Source organism: Triplophysa dalaica, chromosome 24, assembly GCF_015846415.1.
Source record: "Triplophysa dalaica isolate WHDGS20190420 chromosome 24, ASM1584641v1, whole genome shotgun sequence".
Taxonomy (NCBI): domain Eukaryota; kingdom Metazoa; phylum Chordata; class Actinopteri; order Cypriniformes; family Nemacheilidae; genus Triplophysa; species Triplophysa dalaica.
In genome coordinates, this window is record NC_079565.1 from 4,573,066 (window position 1) to 4,595,844 (window position 22,779).

At 39.3% G+C, this 22,779-nt stretch overlaps 1 protein-coding gene across 1 annotated transcript; it reads left to right on the forward strand.

Annotated features, from left to right (window-relative positions):
• The first annotated feature begins 5,817 nt into the window (after positions 1–5,817).
• det1 (DET1 partner of COP1 E3 ubiquitin ligase) lies at positions 5,818–10,302 on the forward strand. The gene is made up of 6 exons (XM_056740101.1): positions 5,818–6,038; positions 7,029–7,794; positions 7,893–8,246; positions 8,545–8,735; positions 9,207–9,398; positions 9,915–10,302. The coding sequence occupies exons 2-6, from the start codon at positions 7,042–7,044 to the stop codon at positions 10,102–10,104; spliced, it is 1,680 nt and encodes a 559-aa protein (XP_056596079.1). The 5' UTR covers positions 5,818–6,038; positions 7,029–7,041; the 3' UTR covers positions 10,105–10,302.
• Positions 10,303–22,779: the final 12,477 nt, after the last annotated feature.

Genomic DNA, 22,779 nt, shown 5'->3' on the forward strand with positions numbered 1-22,779 from the left:
CAATAATCTCAATACACACAAATTGGCGCTTGGTATACAATGTAATTGTCAAACTGCATGCATGGAAAAATGGCCAGTTTGAGATCCGGTTTGTTGGAGGGATGCCAGCGGCCTCCGAAAAATGACAAAAGTCTTCTTATATCGCACAGCTGAGTCACAAGCTAAACAATAGCCAACAAATCACCATAAATGTTAAGGTTTTATATTGCACATCACATGAACCAAACATTATTAAAGAAATGGTTCACCAAAAAATGAAATTCTGTCTTGATTTACTCACCCTCATTTTGTTTCATATCTAAGTGCATTTCTTTGTTCTGATGAACACAGAGAAAGATATTTGAAAGAATGCTTGTAATTAAACAGTTCTTGGCCACCATTGACTACCATAGTGGGAAAATTCCTTTATAAGTTTATTTGTTCTTCAGAACACAAAAGAAGATGTTTTAAAGAATGTAGGAAAGCAAACAGTTCTGGGGCCCTCTTGATTACCATTGTCATTTTTACTACTATTGTAGTCAATGGTGGCCAAGAACTGTTTGGTTAAATGCATTCTTCCAAATATCTTCCACTGTGTTCAAGAAATGTATACAGATTTGTAACAACTGGAACTTGACTAAATGATGACAGTATTATTGTTTTATAGCATAGATCAATTACATCTCTACCTTACGAACATGCACGCACAGTTGAACTATAGTTAAAAATGGTAACCGCAATTACGGAGGAAGTCGCCCAATTTAAAGGGTGAACTGGGGCTAAGGGCTGTTTACATTATTCATTAAAGAGATCCATGTACGCCGGTGGCCCTAATCTACCCCACAGCCTGACGCCGCAGTGATAAGGGTCGTGTTACCTGCCAGGCAGAGGCAGAGGTGGTTCAAAAGTCACATTGACAGATGTCCGTATCGGTGTTATGCAAACCTGCGCAGAGTGATTCCTTGTTAAGCTAAGCGGGGCATAAGTAATTCATTGTATTTGGTGAGAAGCATGCGGCATCTGTTCGGCTGGCCCTGTGAGGAAACCCGGTTACCTGGCAGAAGGTGGGGCCTTTCCAGGTAACCATGCTAATCAGTTAATGAACAAGATTATTTCCCCAGCATTCAGCAGCGGCACCTCGTGTTTGTGCTATAGTAAGGGAGACTTGTTCCAGGAAAAGGTATACATATCAGACGCAAACGGTAGAAATCTGGCAAGAAAGTAAAGTCCTTTGGCGAACATGGGTGGGAGGCAGCTCGACAAGTTCCTCTGACACTAATGTTTCCTTCGCTGGCACTAATAATAGAAAAGTGCCCATCAATTTCCTTTCACCTGTGATCTCCAAGTGGCAGAAATTGCCGCCGCACATTGATGGCCAGCTTTTTTGGCGCAGGCGTGGTGCGACGTTCGGGCCTCCCCGCTGAGTACTCCCTTAGCTTTCTTAACGGGTGAGAGGGTAATTCTCCTTGAGTGTGGTTTCTGCACTTGACCTCTCTTTGCTTCGCTTTAAAGAGCTTGTTTTGATGAAATGGTGAAATCATTTCTTTCCAAACTTCTGGTCCATCTCTGCTGACCTAAACTGGGCCGCATCCCACTGAAAAGCTTCAGACATTGTCCTGCCCGCTCCTCCGCTGTGGCCCCTGGGGCTCCATAAAAGCTTGAGATTTGTGATCCATACAGGCAAAAAAACCAAGAACAGGACTCCCGAAGCAATCAGAGCGTAGTAAGGAGAGTGGCCGCAATTACGGAAATACGAGACAAAAGGCGTTTTAGGTGCTCGCCGAGCGAATAACGAACATTTTCACCCTTGTGTGGTGAGATTACGGCTAAATTCTATACTCAAGGTCTGTAAACGACTGCATCATCGCTTTAAACCAAATAACACCAGTATACTTCATATTCATACTGTAGATAGATAGACATCCATTTATCAGTCCAAAAGAAAAGATATGTGTCCAAAAACATTTTTAGCTCAGTGTATGGGATTAGAAAAAACAGGAAACACAAAACAAGAACTTCACAAGACAGAGTAAACAAATTTAGGCTAAATATGTGTTGGTTGGTGTTGAAATCTGATTTGCATGCCCTGCAGAAACGGGTTTGTACTGAGCACTGAAAAAGAAGAACGAGTAGTCCCATGACACACTGTACATACTCATTATAAACAGAATTATGTCCGTCCAGAATGTTTCCCTCCCCCATAATACTCACAAACACGCACGCATCACACACAATGCTTCTTGCATGCATGCTCTCACACACACACGCGCGCGCACATCCACAAAAGAAAGATCGGCATACTGCACTTGTCCTTTACCCCTCTTCCATTGTTTGGCTCTGAGAGGTTTCCACGGAAACCAGAATTACAATTTGCTTGATACTTAAAGACGAGGCTGAAATTTGTTGTATGACATCTGTAGCCTGTATCACAAGTAAACAAATTTATTTATGATGGGTGGGTAGGGTAATGCAATAGAAAATGAAGCTCGCTCGCTTGCTCGCTCAAAAAATCATTTAGTTGAAATGTATACAGTAAACATTTACTGTGTGAGGAAAGTAGCCTGACTTGATCTAGTGAACATTTAGTTTAGATAATTTTAAGCACTTAACAGATAAAATGACTCTTTCTGAGCCTTTGATTACAAGAAATTACATTTTTGAATAAAAGAATATGAGAGATGCACCATCAGTCTGTGGCCACATTGATCGGACTGTCAAGAAAGGTTTGCTTTAGTAGGAAACAATGTTTCCAAGCAACAGCATCCTGTCAGGTGATCAGGACAACCAATAATATGTATCCATGTATTCTGGCCAGCCAATGAAAGGAACACAGTTGTATTTATCTCTTTCAGGGTTCGGTGTTAGCATCATATTTACACACACCACAGTCAGCAAGCAGATCGGATGCTGCATTCAGGCCTTTTTCACTGTATAACTCAAAATGGCAAGAAATATGATAATGTTCAAAATAAAGTATTATAATCTCATTTTATGAAGGCAAGGACGCTGATAATAAAGGCGGACAAGGTTTTGACAACCTGTTGATAGATTCTGCTTGCTCATAAGTACATATAGTCTATGTGTGATGTGTATTTTGGGTTGGATGAACTGAAAGAAGATTGATGGATTTTTCAATTGTGTCATTGATGTTTTGTGATGTTTCTGATCTGCACTATTAGATTTTTTCCAATAAATGTCGCCCGTCTGTGAAATCCAGGCTAAAGTCTCATTATTTATGAGTTTTATTTCAACAATTGATTTCGCTATGATTTTAATCTTTGACATGACCTTGTTCAGTCAATATGAAATGATCAAGGTTATACTTTCACAGAATTTTCTAAACATTGTGTAGAATGATTTTCCATAAAAAAACTGTAAATCATCAGTCTTCAGCTGGATTTTTGCAGGCAGTTTTACATTTACTAAATGCTCCATTTCTCTTTTCAACCCTAAACAAATAGTTTTGAGATGTTGGGATTGAACAAGCAACATTTGAGTCTTAAGACTGTTGAACTGGTTTTGAATAGAAAACCACGATGCCTGTTCATGTTATCAAAATAGCACATGCATGAATCGAGAGAGGCAAAAAATCTTGGAAAAAATATCAAATTCGGAAAAAAGAAGAAAGTTTGGAAGAAGCTACAATTACGACAACATTCTATTATGTTGCTGAGTAGCAACTATATTGAAAAGGTAAAAGCTTCTTTTTAAATGTCAAACACAGCCTCTATGCAACATAGATTGAAATGTTACAAAAACAGCATCTTTGCTTCTTCCGTGCAAAAAGCAACCTTTTAAAACTTCTTTTTCCAATTACGTCTAGCATGCAGTCGGTTCTTAATTAAAGCTGTGTACCGGTTCGAGTGTTCTTAGAGTTTGGTTTGGCCATTTTCGAGATCGGAATCAGCACGAAAGTTTCATTACTGGACAATTTGCGATATCCTGGAGCTTTTCGTTTTGCATCTTCGTCATTAGGCCCTCATATCAGCCTTAAAACCAGCCTTGAGGACTCTTCATTTTCCACTCGCCCTTTAGATTCAGAGGAAATTAACCTTTTTGTCCTCGTGCATTTCGTGGAAGGTAGATTGTGGGAGGCACAAAACCAAAAACCAAAACCCAAAATGGAAGATGATGACCCTTAACAAAAAAAGGAAGAATGCAGGCCCTATACCATAAGGTTTTATGTGTTCGCTGGCACAGGTAACATTTTGAGGGCTCTAATGTTCTTTTCCATGTTTTTCCACTGGAATACTTTTCATGCTCACAACCTGCTATTATTGAAGATTATAACTTATATAATCTAAATCTACCAACTGGGTCTCTACATACTTGGGTCGAGGATAATTGGGTACAAATCCATTATCATACTCTCAAGGCCAAGCTCACTGGTTTCCTTCTGCGTTCCTATTCGTTTTATTTTTCAATTTTTCAGCTCTCATAATCCATTTTGAAGAAAGAACACTACATGAATTTGAGCAAATTAGACTTTAGCTCATATTTCTGTTTTTTGGAGGTCTGCATCAGCACAGCTGCGAACGGGACTTAGTTTAATGTTTTTCCTCAAACGTATTGTTTTACATTCGTCTGTATTCAGGGTTTTAAAGCATTAAACATGTCTTGAATGCCATTATTCATTTTTGAAATGTTTTTCTCCCTTTACATTTGTTTGACTAAATAAAATACAAAAGTCCTACTAAATCAGATTCTTGTGTTTCTTTAACTTGTTAGTAGTATTTTTGTGAAATCTTCCAGAATTTTAATTATGAAATGCATCGATTTGAACATTATAGCTTCATTCTGTGTTCAAGTGTTATTACCTTTGTCCGCAATTGAAAAAAATCCTTCCGTGTGATAATTTCAGACTGTAGCAGAAGAGCACCTCCATTAGTGGTGTTCTGTAAAGATTTATTGACCTCTGTCCTAATCATCTTAGAACTACCCCTGCCTGAACCTGTCAATTGACATTTAAAAATGGTTTGTTAATATCATAATTTTAAACATTTTCTGGCAGAAGAGGATGCTGCCTATTGAATACAAAATTAAAAGTGTATTTACAAAGTCCAAGTGCTCCATAAAACCCCGGAGAGAAAAGGCATTTTCAGCATCCATCAGTTTTTTCCACAGCAGAAAGGAAAGACAAAAGAATAAGATGACCTCATCCCTCACTGCTTTGCCTTTTTGGTATACTCTGCTAATGGCTGCATAAATGGGAAGTGTTTTGTCCTTAATTATCAGTTCTAGATTTCCCCTTTGTTAGCCCTCTTACCATCCAACCCATGAAGAAGACATTTCTTCAGGCTGAAAAGTACATTTAGATTGTGCTTCAATATTTTCCCTAAAATTATTTTACATATGTAATTTTATCTTCAATTATTATTGGGTTTTTTTCAGATTCAGAAAGCTTTTTTTGCCAAATCTACTTACATGCACAAGGCATTTTCTTTAGTACCTGAAGCTCCCAGTGCACAAATCCACCACATAATACACATAATAATAGAAATAAATAAAACACATAAAAAAGTGGCATTTGAAGAGAACAAATAACTTTTGTTAATATACATTTTAGATGCTTTCTAATCCATCTGTGCAAGGGTTAATGCACCAAACAGTTGATATGTACAGAAAAAAACAAATAAGTTTAATCTGAATCTTATTTCTTGTTTGAATAGTCAGAACACATGTAACTCTATTGATTTTAAAGAGACATTTTGACACGACATTAAATCATTTCTACTTCGATTATGAAGTGTGGCTGCGCGTTCACGCCGCTCCTGAAGATGGCGCTCTGGAGCTGCGCGCTTCACGTTGACTGTTTATGTGCGGTTCTTGCTAACGCGGGCTACTTCCGCCGGCTAGGCAGCGATTGGGCTTTCAAACTGGTCCGAAATCCAGAATAAACTTTATGAGACGCTTTTATTTCGTTTTTTTAACGTGTTTGTGCGCGTGTCATTTTCTGTAGACATTTGTCTTCCTCTTTATAAAGTCTGTGTCCTCTGTGAGGATTAAAGCTGCAAAGATGTTAGCATGAGGGGAGGTTAACTTACATCATATTAAAACAGGTAAGAAAATAATAACAGTTCACGGTGCTTTATTAGGAATTTATTTGATCATTCTGTGAGCTGGTTTTGAAGCTTTGGGTATAAAAACTCGGAAAGTGCACTTGGTTAAATTCATCTGGTTCATCAGCTTCATCATGAATATAACTAGACAGTTAAGTCTAATGTTGAAATGATAGCAGAATTTCTTTGGATTTGGTATGTCATCAGTTTGGTGTAACTTAATGACAGCATGCCCTCGTGCAAATGTTGACGTCACAAGCAAAACCAGATGAACGTTTTACATTTATTCTCATATTTTTTTAATATCACCTGAGTGGGTTAATGGGAGTATAATGTTTATTTGGTTTGAATGTATCTTACAGTTCAAAGGTTTATGGTCACTTACCTTTTAATGTTTTTCCACATTTTACATTAATATTAAACTCATCAAAACTATTAAGTGTCACAAACGTTTCTGTGGGAATTATATCATGACGAGAAATGAATGAATGAATGAATGAATAAATAAATACTATATCATGTTTGAGCAATTTCAGTATAGTCACATTTGTCTCGAATATGCATAAATGGGCTCTTATTGGCTGCTTTTTCTTCATTATTTTGTATTTAAAAATTTGTTTTTGTTTAATTTAAAGAATTAAACAGGTTGGCCCATTTTTCTCCAAATTAGTAGTACTTTTATTTGTGGTTAAATGAAAAGGCTCATGAAGTCCTTAAATAATGTAAATAAAACTAATGTTTAATGTTTTGTCTAATTTCATACATTTAAGCACATATTTGTAATAACACACACATGTACACTGTCTCTCTCCCTCGCTCTCTCTCTTCTCACTTTCTCACTTTCTCTCTTCTCTCTCTCTCTCTCTCTCTCTCTCTCTCTCTCTCTCTCTCTTTCTGTCTGTCTGTTTGTGTTTTTGATATGTAATTAGAGGCATAATTATTTTGAAGAAAGATTACTCTCTTTAACGTTTTTAAATGTATCATTTGCAGTGTTAATACTGTTATGGCGTCTCACAACACCACTACACCAGAGGATGAATTCCCAACTCTGAAGCCTCGTCGCATTCAGAACCAGAACGTCGTCCACCGCCTTGAGAGACGTCGGATCTGCTCGGGCCCACCCGGGGCTCACTGGTACCGTGTGCGCTGCTTCCACCAGAACCTCTTCCCCAATTTCACTGTCGTGAACGTGGAAAAGCCCCCTTGCTTTCTCCGAAAGTTCTCCCCTGATGGGCGCTGTTTCATCGCCTTCTCCTCCGATCAGACTTCCCTGGAGATCTACGAGTACCAGGGATGCCAGGCTGCAGAAGACCTCCTCCAAGGCCAGGAAGGTGAGACCCTGGCGAACGGAAACGACCAGCGCTCTCTTAGTATCCGAGGGAAACTCTTTGAGCGCTTCTTCTCCCTTCTCCATGTCACCAACGTGGCCTCGAACGGCGAGCACTTGAATAGAGAATGCAGTTTGTTCACCGACGACTGCAGGTACGTGATCGTCGGCTCGGCCGCTTACTTGCCCGAGGAACCTCATCCCCATTTTTTCGAGGTTTACCGCAACAACGAGTCGGTGACCCCGAATCCACGCTCTCCTCTGGAGGACTACTCGCTGCACATCATAGACCTGCACACGGGTCGCTTATGTGACACACGCACCTTTAAATGCGACAAGATCATTCTGTCGCACAATCAGGGACTCTATCTTTACAGAAATATTTTGGCTGTGCTTTCTGTGCAACAACAGACCATACACGTCTTTCAGGTAAGAGGATAGTCAATCCAAATTATTGACGACGCAAATCGCCCTAAATTCTATTTTAATTTTCACTTTCTAGTTTGTAAGAACTACATTTATTTTAGATCACACCTGAAGGAACCTTCCTCGACGTCCGCACCATCGGACGGTTTTGTTATGAGGACGACCTCCTGACTCTGTCTGCAGTTTACCCCGAGGCTCAAGCTGAAGGCCAGCCCGGTTTCTCTCGCCTCTACAAGGAGAAAACCATCAACTCCCTGAAACACAGGCTGCTGGTGTACCTGTGGAGGAGGGCGGAGCATGATGGCAGCGCCACGGCCAAGCGGCGGTTCTTTCAGTTTTTCGATCAGCTACGGCAGTTACGCATGTGGAAGATGCAGCTCCTCGACGAGCATCACCTCTTCATCAAGTACACCAGCGAAGACGTGGTGACGTTGAGGGTCACCGACCCCTCGCAGGTAAAATCCACAAACACACTCACACACATGGAGGCAGCGAAGTAACTGGAGATTGAATCAGATACGCACTGCTGGCGTCATTCGCTAATCTCTGCAAGCGCAAGATGTAACGTTTGTTATCCCTTTGTTTTGAATCCGAATACTCTGTATTAGCGTCACATTTTTCAAAACATCTTCTTTTGTGTTCGACAGAACAAAGAAGATTATAGAGCAATTTTTACCCACTGTGGTAGTCAATGGTATTTATCCAACGTTTCAGTGTACGTTTAAAGTCCATCTGTACATTTTTATATTTCAGCCTTCATTCTATGTGGTGTACAACATGCTGTCGACAGAGGTGATAGCCGTTTTCGAGAATACTTCAGACAAACTGCTGGAGCTTTTCGAGAACTTCTGCGACCTCTTCCGGAATGCCACCCTTCACAGCGAAGCTGTACAGTTCCCCTGCTCTGCTTCCAGTAACAACTTCGCCCGTCAGGTGCAGCGCAGGTGAGATGCAAATGAAACCACGCGGTTTCTAAAATAGCCTTATTATATAGACCGCTCAAGTTCCTTCCGTTTGAATCCGACAGGCATTATAAAGGGATAGTTCACACAAAATGAAAATTCTGTCATCATTTACTCACTCTCTTGTATGACCTGTATGACTTTCTTTCTTCCGCAGAACACAAAAGAAGATATTTTGAGGAATGTCTGTATCCGAACAATGGAGGTACATATTCACTTCTATTGTATGGTCACAAAACCATTGAAAGTGAATGGGCACCGCCATTGTTCTGTTACCAACCTTCTTCGAATTATCTTCTTTCGTGTTCTGCAGAAGCAAGAAAGTCATACAGATTTGAAATGGCAAGAGGGGGAGTAAATGATGCAAGAATTTTCATTTTTGGGTGAACTATCCCTTTAAAGAATGTAATTAATCACATTTCATTCACATTATTTATGTGTTTTTGTGCTCAGGTTTAAAGACACCATCGTGAACGCCAAATATGGAGGGCACACGGAGGCTGTTAGAAGACTGCTGGGACAGCTGCCCATTAGCGCTCAATCTTACAGCAGTAGCCCGTATCTGGACCTCTCCCTCTTTAGTTACGATGACAAGTGGGTGTCTGTCATGGAGCGCCCGAAGACATGCGGCGATCACCCTATACGGTACCAGTGAGCATAATGTCTGAGCACTTATGGACTTTATAAAGTCAATATTAAACAAGAAAACTTTCAGTTTTTAATAACTGTGTTTTGTTATGAAAGTGATGAACTATTTATGCTTGTGTTTTTATATTTGACATTCATTTAGTGCGTTGAAGCGTGTTTCTTTTATATCTGTGCGTTTTTGCCTAACATGTCAGCATTAAATGTAGTCTAAACTTTGTTGACAAAGTGCACACTGAATAGCAGAAGAGGCCAGAATGTACGCCCTTCTTCCGCGTTGTGAAAAGTGAAGCCCAGCGTGAGGTCCACATCAAGTTCCTTGTTAAATCTTGAAACACTAAAGTGTTATTTCATGCCGTGACAGGGGATCTTTAAAACACTTTTCAAGAGCTCTCAAAATTTCCCTGACAAATGTTACCATAATTCTCATACGTGCCTCGCTTATCGACGCTGTTAAACATACAGTTTTCTTCCTGTCGCCTGCATCATAATAACACGGCGCTCTCTTTTGTCCAGGTTTTATGCGAGGGACTCGGGGCTGCTGAAATTTAAGATCCAAGCAGGCCTGCTGGGTAGACCCATTAACCACACGGTCAGGAGACTCGTGGCGTTCACCTTCCACCCTTTCGAACCCTTCGCTATCTCCGTACAGCGCACCAACGCCGAATACGTGGTCAACTTTCACATGCGCCACGGATGCGTATGATCGGGGTGGTTTGGAAGATGTTTGATTTTATGAGTGGAAGAAATCCGAGCCTATTTTTGTAAAGCAAAGGAACCTTTTTTACGTTTTATTCCTTTATTTTTATATTAAAGTTTTATTTATTACACACGCGATGTCTTATGTTGTTAGATTAGGCAATGTATATATTTATATATTCGGATGTTTTATCTTTTAATTAAATTGCGATATGTGAAATTAAATTGAATTTGGATTATTGTAGTATTTGTTAGATTAGGTCTCTAAAATGCATCCTACTAAAAGTTCAATTGTATTTTTCGTTCTCTATCTTTAGTTCTGTTAAAAGGTGGCAGAACATTTAGATACTCCGTTTATTTTCACTCATTGTCATTTCTCAAAATACCAACTATAGAAAATGCTAATGCCCCCTTTTAGCAGCCCCCCCCGGAAGCTTAATGAGATAGTTTATCTGACATTACCCAGCCTCTTCCCACATATCAACAGCATTAACCAAACACGGAGGTGGGTTCAAACCACAACCGTCAACAACACAACTAACGCTAATGCCACAATAATAACAACAAAAACTAATTCCCAAATTGGTTCACTAAACCCGGTTTACTAAGTGAGAGGTTTCCCGGTGGGAATACAATTCAGTTGACAGAGCAGAGGTTGAAGAAAATGCATTGGTTTTAACAGCCACTTCAGCACTGATTGAAGGACAATTTTCCATACAGGAGATTGCCACGGCTTAAAAAAAACGACAAAAGTTTCCTTTTCTCCTCTATAACGAAGAAACAGAAAATTATAACTGATAAACCGAATGCATAAACCCCATATTTAGACTTTTCGAGTCGGTGGGTAAGGAACAGAAGTCTCCCCCCACCAGTGTAAAAGCTTTCATAGTTCACCAGAGTGCCTTTTTTTTTGAGTGGACCGCTAAGTGGAACTACTGTAAGTGTAATCATTCCCTCAAGGCTTTATGAATACGAATCTCTGATATCCCGCTAGTCACTGACAAAAAATTTCCCCTGTCCAGCGAGATGACCGCGTTCTGGTAGGTGCTCCAGGCGCGGGGCCCCTGAACGCAGGAATGAATGCTTTTAGCCGCGGACCGGATTGAAAAGTGTGATCCCAGGGTTCGGCGTGGGCGGGAGTGGGAGGGTGTCGACTGTGCTTCGTTGGGCTTCTCTCTCATTTAATTCACCCGTAATGGTGCTGCCACTATACGGAACAAAAACCCGTACCGGGGTTATAATTTCACCGCGCAATCAGTTCAGGTTTGCGCTGCATGGGTATAAAGGCGAGGTGAGCGCGCCGAACACTTGATTGAGGAGGAAACGAAGTGACACGTTGTGAATTGTGATTGCGTTATTCAACGTTTTCCGTCGCGTTCTTCCCTCTTTTGTGCTTCTATTGTGCGTTCGAGTGACCTGTAACCCCGCAAATAATCTACAATGTTCGGGGCGCGAGCGAATTAATTCGATAAAGAGAGAGACGAACTCAAACATGTTACGCCGCGATGTTTCGGTCGCGAGGTTTAATAGCTGTCATTGTTGTTCTGCCCTGTGTTGTTAGATGGAGAAAGCAGCTTCGGCGTTGTAGTTTGAAGGGTGATGCTGATCTCGAACCATTCATCACGGGTGAGCTTTTCCGGTACACAGTGTATCTGTGTGTCATCAAATGAACATCTGCGCGCGCGCGCTCTCCAACCCCCGGTGACTTATTCGTGAGCACGTTTAAAGTAACTTTGACATTTCAAGTTGTGAACTTCACAGACGAGTACGTGGTGTGTTTATATAGATGCATCGTCTGCTGGGCTTAATTCTGTTGTCTTTACCTCGGTCACTTATCAGCCTTCTTGAGTTTAGTCTCAACTTGTCTCTTTAGCCTCTTTATAATATGTAATTATGATCCTTTCTAAGTGCGAGTTAGCGCAAGTCAATTTTACTATGTTTCAGATGTGAATATGAAGTTTGCTCGTATTTTGAGCGACACAAAAAATATGAAAATTCTTAAAGGGATAGTTTACTCACAAATAAACTTTTGTGATCATTTATTCAACCTCATGTCATTCAGAGACTGTTATTGACTCTTCTGTGAAACACAAAAGTCAAAAGAGAAATGTATGTGTGGTTTTGTGTCCATACTTTGGAAGTCAATGGGCTCAACGTTGCTTGGTATTCAACATTCTTCAAAATATCTTTTGTATGACCGTTTCATACAGGTTTTGAATGACATGAGGAAATTACTTTGTTTAATTTTTGAGAAAACTGTCCCGGAATATTTGCTTGATTTACATTGAAACAATATAATGTAGTTATACCTTAAATGTTTGCAAGCTTCTGAATGCTTTTACGGTTCTTGCTTTGGGAAATAATCGTTACAACAAAGAACGAAATTAGGGTAAGTAACAGAATATGAAGGGAAAAGTTTGAAGACACAGTGACACTCACATGCACACACACCCGTTTATGTTTTATTATCTACGTGGCCATAAAAGTAACGAGTTGTATACTGTACAAACTGTATATTTTATCCCCTAACCCAGTGGATCCCAAATGGGGGTACTGCAGGGGGTACGTGAGAGAAACTGAAATTTAGGAATAAATAATGAAAATCAATAAATTATGATAAGAGTATTGTTATATGAAATGAGGACTACACAAATCTGCAACAAAAAAAAATTATTCATTCATATAAAACGCATTTCAATTTATAAGAATTATTTTTTGAGACCCGGACCCGGAATCAGGAGCAGTGTCTGGGTGCGAAATAATGCAAGTTAGGAGAGGTTGCGGTTAAATGTTAAAGAAACGTTGATTTTCCTGAACTTAAAAACACTGGTTTACCTTTAACTGTTATGCCTAATACTTAAGAGATTTACATAGTTGTGTAAAGCTACATCCGGAAATGTTTATAAGCAATAAACCTGCTTGGGGGCATCAGATATATTAACTGACTCTCATTTTAATGCAAAATGTTGCAGTCTGGTCAAGGGGTACTTGGCTTGAAAAAATCATAAAAAGGGGTACAAAAAATGTTTGAGAACCACTGTCCTAACTCCTTTCCCTAAACCTAAAGATCATAGAAAATAAGATTTTCTAAAACTATCGTTCTGTACAATTGATAAACTTTTGTGCCCGGACCTCAATTTTTGTCCACACAGGAACACGGGTCCCCATGAATTGGTGTGTATTCAGGTTTAGGTCCCCACTAACATATAAAAACCAAGTCCACAAACACACACAAACTGGTTTATTACCCCATAGGCACAGTCCAAAGGCGTAATGATTATATACTGTACAAACTTTAGATTGTATCGCCTTTACCTAAAGATCATAGAAACATTTTGCATTTAAAAAAAATATCGTTCAGTAGGATTTATTAGCTGTTTTGAAACGAGTCCCCATGTGTTGGTGTGAATTCAGGTTTAGGTTCCCACTGGGATATAAAACAAGGCCATCTATAACGTACATTTTATATAAAAAAGCATGTGACCCCTCCAATCTGACAAATCGGCGCTCATAAATGATGATAATGTTAGAAATTTTGTCTAAATGTATTGTGGGTTTTTAATGTAAATCCTCAGTAATTTACAGTAATTCGATAATTTTTTATGTAAAGGTTCCTTAAAGCTTCTTTTCGAGGTGCACGGTTCCACAAAAGGATTTTTGTAGTGATAAAGGCTGAACAGATTATGTTCCTTTAAAAACTTAAATGTTCTTTAAAACCTAAGATAGTTCTTATCTGGCATCGCATTGTAGAACTGGTCTCGCGAATATAATCTTTGAAAATGTACCTTTTTAAAATTCAATAGAGCTTTAAATAATTAATGGCATCTTGACATTTTTTCTCCTGTGCCCTTAGCCCTCGAAACAACACAGGTGTTTGATAGTCCTCTTACACCGGTCAACTTTTTGTAAGTGTGGACTCTTGAAACTTGTAATGACTCCCTTATTTTGATTTAATTAGACCTGCCCAAATGGCAGCAACCTTGCATGCGGAGAGGCCGCACGTCACCTGAAAAACTTCATCCGGGTTTATTCGGCTGGCTAATTAGGTGTCCAGCTGCTTGCCGGTGGGCCAGCTCGGAGATTACATCCAATCAGACGACCAAGTAAATCCAGGGCCACTGAGCTGGGCTAACGTGTGATATCCTGCCTCGGTCGGTGACATGGTTGTCTGGGGTTAACCTGTGAAGAGGCAGCAGGTGCTGTGGGATTATGTGTCCGTCCTGCCTCTGGTTACACAAGCTAATTGAACACATTCTGACGCCCTCCAGACTCCTGGGGAAAGCCTCTGGACGTGAAGGTGGGGTGGAGGGGATGTAGCTTTTACTGAGAGTGTGTAGTTTGAGACGAGTTGTACTGTACCGACCCCTGTTGTCAAAAAAAGAAGTGTAGGTTAATTTGAGTATTGTGGTTTGTTCACAAATGTGACCCTTGGATAAAAAAACAGTCTCGAGTAGCACGGGAACCTCTTTAGAGAAAGCCAAAAAATACATTGTATAGGTCAAAATTATAACTTTTACTTTTATGCCAAAATCATTAGGATGTTAAGTAAAGATGATGTTTCATGAAGATATTTTGTAAATTTCCTACCCTAAATACTATTTGTGAGTGGATGGCCTGCTACAGCACCTCTGATGGACAACTGTAAGTTTTCTCAATGTTTCAATTTTTTAGCACACTCAGATTCCAGCGTTATAAACGTTATTAAATTTTGAAAAATTGACCCATAAGACTGGTTTTGTTGTCCAGAGTCACAAATAACCCAAAATGCATTAGGGAGAACAGCTGAAACACATCAGACATATTAGGATTTCTTTATCTTCAGATGAAACACATTCAATAAAATATTTAGATGGTTGATAATTATTAATAAATAATTAATTGTTAAATTAAGCACATTCACTATAGATTTCATTGTGTAATTTAGCGCTTAAGTTGTACATAGATCCACATGTATGTTGCACAACAAACTTGGATAAAATATCCCTTTTGAATAGACGATAATTAGATTTTACACGATATGCTTATAGATTTAGATAAAAATGCTTTTGGAGACTTTCGTGTTGTCAAACGTAGAGGAGCATTTCTACAGATAATATGCTGAAAAACATCTGCTAGCTTGGACACCTGTGTGAATGTGAAAAGATCTTTCTTTAGCCTTTACAATAACTGAGAAGGAGCCTGGGAGCTGGGTAAAAGCAAATATAAAAATGACTGAGGAAAGTCAGGTTAAGCCTTTTTCAAACGACTTTTAGGGCAACCGTATGCTGTATGATTACTGTCTTTGCAGAAATTTGTATTGAAAGCATTAATCCGATATGTACAGAGATACTGCGATGGATGTCTGACTATTAATACAAATGTGGTTTATCTCCTAGCTGAGGAGGTCAATGTTTGAGTTAACGGTGAGTAGGCTATACAAATAGCAACACTAATTCACATGGTCCGTTGAAACATTAACCCGAGTTTAATTATAACAAAAGCTTAAGAGACATGTACCATATGCTAACTTTTACAACATGTATGTTGTTTTATCAATAATATACATGTGAGGCCCATATATCCCCTACCACATGCGAAGACAAGCCCGCGCTGCTGGCCTGACCCTGGTTTCTATGGTTACGATGTGTACTTTGTTGTAGCCACTGTCTGCCTAGTAACCCAGTTCGTGCTAATTGCCGTCGTCTTGGCAACAAGGTGGCCAATGTAATCTGGAAAAAATGGGTAACAATCGGCGACAAATGTATGTATTCATTAGAAGAATTCAGCCAGGCCCAGCTGGAGAGAAAATGCTGGTTGTTTTTTGGGGTTACAAAGTGAGACAACACACCTGACCTTATAAGATCACACTAATTTCAGCAGCAACCTCGACAAGCCACCTGTTAGCCAGTGGTGTAATATGAAACGGAAAGGGTCCTTATTGTGTGTTATGGTGTAATTCAATAGAAAGGACTTACAGTGATTTTCATCGGAGTGAGACACGCACATCATCATTCAGTGGAGGTAATGAGTCTAATGACCGTGTTGAGTTCAATAATTCAGCTAATTTAATTCTGTAGGAACTCTCTGCCTAATGTAAAAAATAGATGTGTAGCTCACTGTAACTTAAAAAGCAGTCTGCTGCTCTGTAAAACCTATCTTCTGGAGAGTATTCTTAATCCGTAGTGTGTAAAATTTCTTAAAGAATATATTTATATTGGATACTTGCAAGATGAAAACGCTGCTCCAGAAGCAAATATGGTTTCTTGTTTATTTTTTAAAATCTTACATGTATAATTAAATCTTAAAGATATTTGGTTAACATTTTGATTCGGATATACATTTTCTGCTGGTTGTATTTTGCTCAAACGTTTAGTGTTACCGTTTAAAAAAAAGAAACGGGAAGTTCTTCTGGACCAGTTTTTATGACGTGGTCTGTAGTGTGATATTTTTTCGGTCGGGTTTAATTTTATAAGATAAGTTACTATACAAAAGCAGTATACTTACAAGAATCAAACAGTATGAAAACATACAATTAGAGTTCGATGAAATAATGAAGCCATAGTTTTAAACCTACCCGTCACATTCTTATCTTTTTTCTCTTGTTTTCCAGTACAAAATATTTTTAATTTTCTTAAGATCATGTTAAGTCTTGTTTTCTGAACTAAGTAAATAAAGTCAGGTTCTGGAAAGTTCCTTAAAGCCAGTTTATGCCTAAAACATGCAAAAATATCTACCAGTGGGGTTAGAAAACTTTAACTTAATTGAAGCGTATTTTTCGTATCCCTTTAGCACAGGGTTTTTCAAGCTATTTTGTCAGCTGAATCCCTTTGACCTAATTTATTAACTGGAAGTACCCCCTAAGATTTTAAGTACGTTTTTAATAATTGAATTAAACAATTGCATGTTTACCTTCAAAAAGAATTGTAAAATCTGCTTTAAAGCTTCTTTCAGTGGTATTTTACGTAACTGTCATTAATAAACCTGTAAACCTTAGCAATTTGACTGTTTTTGCAGTCATTGAAAAAAACATTTCTATCCACTGGTAGATATACGTTGTACATTGTGAACTCCCTGCAATTTGCTGCCTCTGTTTAGGAACCTTGCATTAGCAGATATTTTTGTTTGTTTAAGAATGAACCCCTTTCCCCCAAAAAACAAAACTTTATCCTTATTTTTTTTCTCAAGTAAATGTACCTAGATTTAAAGGAGCAATGTGGAGATATATGCGGCATCTAGCAGTGAGGTTGCGAATTGCAAACAATGGCTCACTCCACCCCTCCCTTCCAGTACTGTAGAAACAACATGGCGAAATCCATGTGAGGGGACCCGCAGTATATGTAGATAGAACTAGCTCATTCTAAGGTATAAAACCTTAACGCTTCATAATACAAATTTAGTTTATTTAACTTTTTACAATTAATCTATCTTACAATTCCGAACAAAGACTCTTACAGTTAATACTACTACTAAAAATGTAGGTTTAGTGACCACTGACCATGTGCATCGGGGAGTTGTGTTACAGCTTTTTCGTGTGTGTGAAATCATGTGTGTGTCATTAATACATAGTCATATGGGGATGCATACATCAAGACTATATATGGAGGCTATACATCTGCCTGCATTTGTCATCCATCTGCTGCAAACCAGAAACATTTTTATTCAACAGCCTCAGGCTGAATCTCAGCGTGTACAAACAATTTCAAACATTAATAAGGTGAAATTAGACGTATGCCTTCTCTTGCGCACCAGTCATTAACCTTTGATTGTAAAGGCCTATGTTTCTTATATATCATTTTAGTTGGTCATCTATACTTGATGATTTATGAAAACAAATTTATACTGGTAATTTAAATGCATTTCTTCCAGGCAGAATGTTTTATGTAAATCATTAGCATCCATGTTTCTGATTAAAGAACTTCGCTTAATAGTACATTCTCCTCTCTTAAAGCGTATGCTCATCGCTCCATAAATGTTTTTTATGTTTAGATATGTTTCTAAATAGGTTCAGCAAGTCCTCCATTTCAATTTGCAGCCGTCTTCAAAACCTGAAACCTTTTCTCCGAGATCCATTGCGCCTGATTAGCTTCTTTTGAAGTACCTCACATCCTTGATACGCCCCTAATGCCGCCGGTAGCTATCGAAGGCCTCGACGCGCGGTGGAAATGATCATTCGCCCATTACCTGGGCTCCGCTATTTTTATCCGTCGAATGAAACCTCCTAACCTTTCCCTGTTCACACTTCAGCACATGTCTGAAGGGTAACTGCCCCAATAACCCACGGCAACATGCGTCAGGTACGTTACCAGGGACCTGCGCTCCAAGAAATCAAAGTCATTTGATAGTTCTTTGTTAGAGAATGCAGAGGGCCGAGCACTTCTAAAAATCTTACCTTTGTTGGTTCCGCCGAAGGTCAAAGATTGGAGTGATGAGCTTGTGTAAATTGGATGATGTTATTTTACAAATGCCGGAAACAAAGTCGTGTCTCATAATGAAACAGTTGAACTAACTAAATAAACAGCCATGCACTCAAGTTACAAAAGTCAACATTCTCGCAATAGCAGTTTTGGTGGATTTCTGCCCGTGACTTTTTCAAGTTACAAATGTGGCCAGTTTTGCGAGCATTAAAAGATTTACAGCAGCCATGGTATTGTGTATTCAATCTTACACCATTAAAAATTTATTTAAATAAGAATGTAAACAAAGAAATTCTTCTGCAGTTACACATTTGCTAATGTTAGTTTTGTTGAATGGCTTAAAGGGATAGCTCACCCCAAAATAACAATTCTGTCTTTATTTACCCTCGTGGTGTTCAATGCAACTCTTTCTACCGTAAAACAAAAAAGAAGATATTTTGAGAAATGTATCTGTGGTTTCGTGTCGATACAATGAATGTCAATGGGGGGAATGTTGATTGGTTACAAACGGTCTTATATATATAATTTTTGTGTTTTTTTACATATTTATACTTCTAGATATAGACACATATTGGGATGAGTTGCATCTGTCCAAATGCATTTCCCTTTTGAGTTAATATCATGTTTAAATATATAATTTATATAGGCCTACCTGTAATATGTACAAAATATATATACATGATTCCCAGAAAACAAAATAAAACCAATTGACACCAATTATCCTGTTCAAATATTTACATACTTCTGAATTTTAATGTATCACATCGACACATTGTATATTAAACACAGATTCAAGGTAGTAGAAGAAAACCAGACCCTGTAGGCCGGTAAAGGTTGCAATATGTCGTAATGCGCTTGCATCAAAACCCGCGTGTACGCGTACGATTTGAAGGAAGTGCGTTCGGCTGTGCGTACATGTAAATAAAAGTATACCATGGGCTACGCTTAACAGCTTTAATTGTTGCTTTTGAAATAGTTTCTTATGGATTATAAACATCTGTTATTTAAAATAGATTCTTAATTGCCACACTATATTTAAATCAAGCTATTTCATAATTCCTCTTGTTTTTCTTAAAAAATATCAAAACTTTCTCTAAGGTGTATGTAAACATGTGTTTGTGTATACAGAAGTGCTTTCATTATAATCATGCAGTACCTCACACCAAAGCAAACGCATCTGAACAGATGAAATCCACCCCAAGCCATCTTTCGCCTATCCCCAAACGCAGGCACAGTATTTGTCCCACATGTTTTGAACACTCTGTCAACATTTAATATCATCTAGAGTACAGTTTCCTTTTCATATGACCAATATTGATTGAGAGCTGCGGTTTATTTTCCAGGAGCACCTCGAGGGTCGATTGTTCAGGAATCCCGCAATGAGACGGCGAACCCTGCAAAGACACTCAATAAAAAGAAACTTTTGTAAGGGCGAAGAAAGCAGAACGAGCCTAAATATTGACAAAACATATTTGACTAGCGCTCGCAGTCCCTCGGATTGTGTTGAGGCGTGCGGGAGCTTCGAGCCGGCTGTGAATTGCGAATGAAGGTCTGCGCGCTAGCGCATGTCCTGCGAGCCCCGTGGCTGCGCGGAGGTTCGTGGGGACTCTGTTTTCTTCCTAGGTCTAGAAGAACATAATATTCCATCATGAACTGGTTTGCTGGTCTTTGATGGTACCAGTCTGGCCACGCTGGTGTTTAACTGGTTTTAAAATGATCGACCGTTTGGGCTCCCATCTAACAAGTGCATCCGAAAACAGGCCGGCTGGTTTAACGTGGTTTTGTTTAGCTTTCCACGGATCATTATATCATCGGGATAGGTCTGCAGAGGTTAGGACAATTCATATAATTAAATGTCAGATAACAGCGTACATTCGTTTGATCTCTAAGCTCATAAAAACTCAATGGAGAAAACCACAGAGAGAGAGAGAAAAAACACGAGAGATGCCGAAGACAAACAAAATCCTCACCACATGTCGCCATTGGAACATAATCTAAAATTACGCTGCAAAGCTAACTCATTATCATACTCATGCGCCGGAGGAAAATGCTCTGATTATGTTTTACTTTACGCTGATGACCGAGATGTATTCATCTGCTACGACCGGGCCTTTGTGCGTCTACGTGTTCGGGTAGACCGAGGAAAAGGGAGGGGGGGACGAATACGTAATAATCATCCTCCCCGGATTAAATGGAGGCCATTAGACGGATATTAGGGGAACAATTGGGAGTATAGGGCCAGGCTGTACGCTAGCGATCTTACCGGTGAGTCACGGCTCGGCCTAATGGTTTATGAGAAGTGTGGACGGGACCGTAGCAAGTTGCAGCACACCGGGAGGCCCGGCCGTGGACTTTCCATCCGGGTCCCGCACCCTCCTCTCCCACCATTACCGGGAAAAACTCATTACCGCTGTAATTATTTTCAAGAAGCCGTACCTGCTCTCGACTCGGCAAACTCGCAAATAACGGCGAATTGCTTTCCTTGATAAATACCGCAACAATCGGGAGGGTTATTTTGCAGCACGAGGACTGTTTTGCCATGTTATTTTTCAGGGTTTGTCCATTTAGAAGTAGGCCGCGTTCGAGTCCATACGTTAATTGGAGGTAATTAAGGGCGGGATGGACGAGTGCGCGTACGCGAGGCGAAAAACATGCTCGGAGGCGAACGTGTGCGTTTGTACTGTCACAAGGCAAACAAAGCTGGTCGGTCATGTCTGAGAGCACCATGAATAATCTCTGATTGAGCCCAATTATCACAGCAGACGTATCAGGGGGACAGAGGCATGGGGAAATGAATAAGGCCTATTAATATTTGTGAAAACTCACGTTGGGGCAGAAATACGGAACGGGCCGTGGTGCCAAAAAGGTCCAGAGGCAAAATTAGACCAGCGTGTGTCAACATGGAAAATGAAAGGAGACACCTGTTTATAATAGGCACCTCCCTGGAAGAAGCTTATTCCTCCTGATGGGACCCCTACTGATGACGGGAGACCCAACTAATCTTTATGTCACCTGGCCCGAACCACGGGGAGGGGGAACACAACGCGGTACAATCGGCACATACGGAATCGTATTGACAGGTTGCGGTCGGGGGTGTCGTTTTGCTCCCCGGGATGGCATAATCACATTATGTATGAAAGCGAAGCGTTGTCTGTATTAATAGGTGTTTGGCTTAGGTGGGGTTTTACCCCAGCAAGACCCTTTGTCAATATCGAGATTGGCATGGCTAGTGTAGTGCTGCCACCATGTGGTGCATTTGTGAACACGCGTGCCCAATGTTCTTTCATATTAAAGGTACTCTGAGAGAATTCAGATTAAATGTAAAAAGATAATGGGAAGCCTTTTCTATAATGCAAGAGTGACGTGAAAAGTTTTGAAAAAAATTAAGACATGCAAGTTGTTTCCTTCTAATAAATGCTGTCAATCAAATCAAACCATATTCTACCCCAGATTTTTTGTGTTCAGACCATTAGGGGGCAGAGTTGTTCCCTGTGAGATAACCATTCAAAAAGATGTCAGAAATATCCTGTAAAAATTAAGTGATCAACAAACCATGGCAAATAACTCAATTTTAAGGTGAAATCTTGTGTACAGCCCATCTTATTACATTTAAAAATGTATCTTGTATTAATTTAACATTTTGTAGTTCACATATAGGGTTTATGTAAGCTTGAACATTGAAACGGCCATTCTTAGCAACATAAGCACTACAAACGCAACTTTAATTTGCTTTATTGGCATGATCGACATTGCCAAAGCATTTGCATCTATGATGCCTTTAACCTACTGTGGATGCTTAAGAAATCGCTTTTAAAACCCTTTCATGGCATCTTGAAATACAGGTATTTTCTTTGAATGCATGTTTTATGCATATATTCTTTTGACAGATTATATTCAGCTACAATTTATTTTACTACTTCATACACATACGTGCTAAAAAACAAACTAAGGAAAATGCCTAAAACAAGTTTCTCTCTATCAGGACTTCTATCTGTTGTTATTTCCAGTGCAGTTTTACTGCAAACTTCCCATATTTAGGATAATTTGGAAGAGCTTTATTTAACAGAAATAAGAACGATTCTCACATATGGCATGTTTACTGGAGGATTTGTAATGCTATTCTTTGTTGAACTGCTTGAGAAATGGTAAAACACACTATACAAATATATCAAATTGATTTTTAACCATCATCTAAGTGGAGGAGAATTCCTTGTTTTTAGAAATAGATTTCAGGCCCTGATTATATCATTTCAGATCTTTTATTTTACTACAGTTACTACTGAATTTAC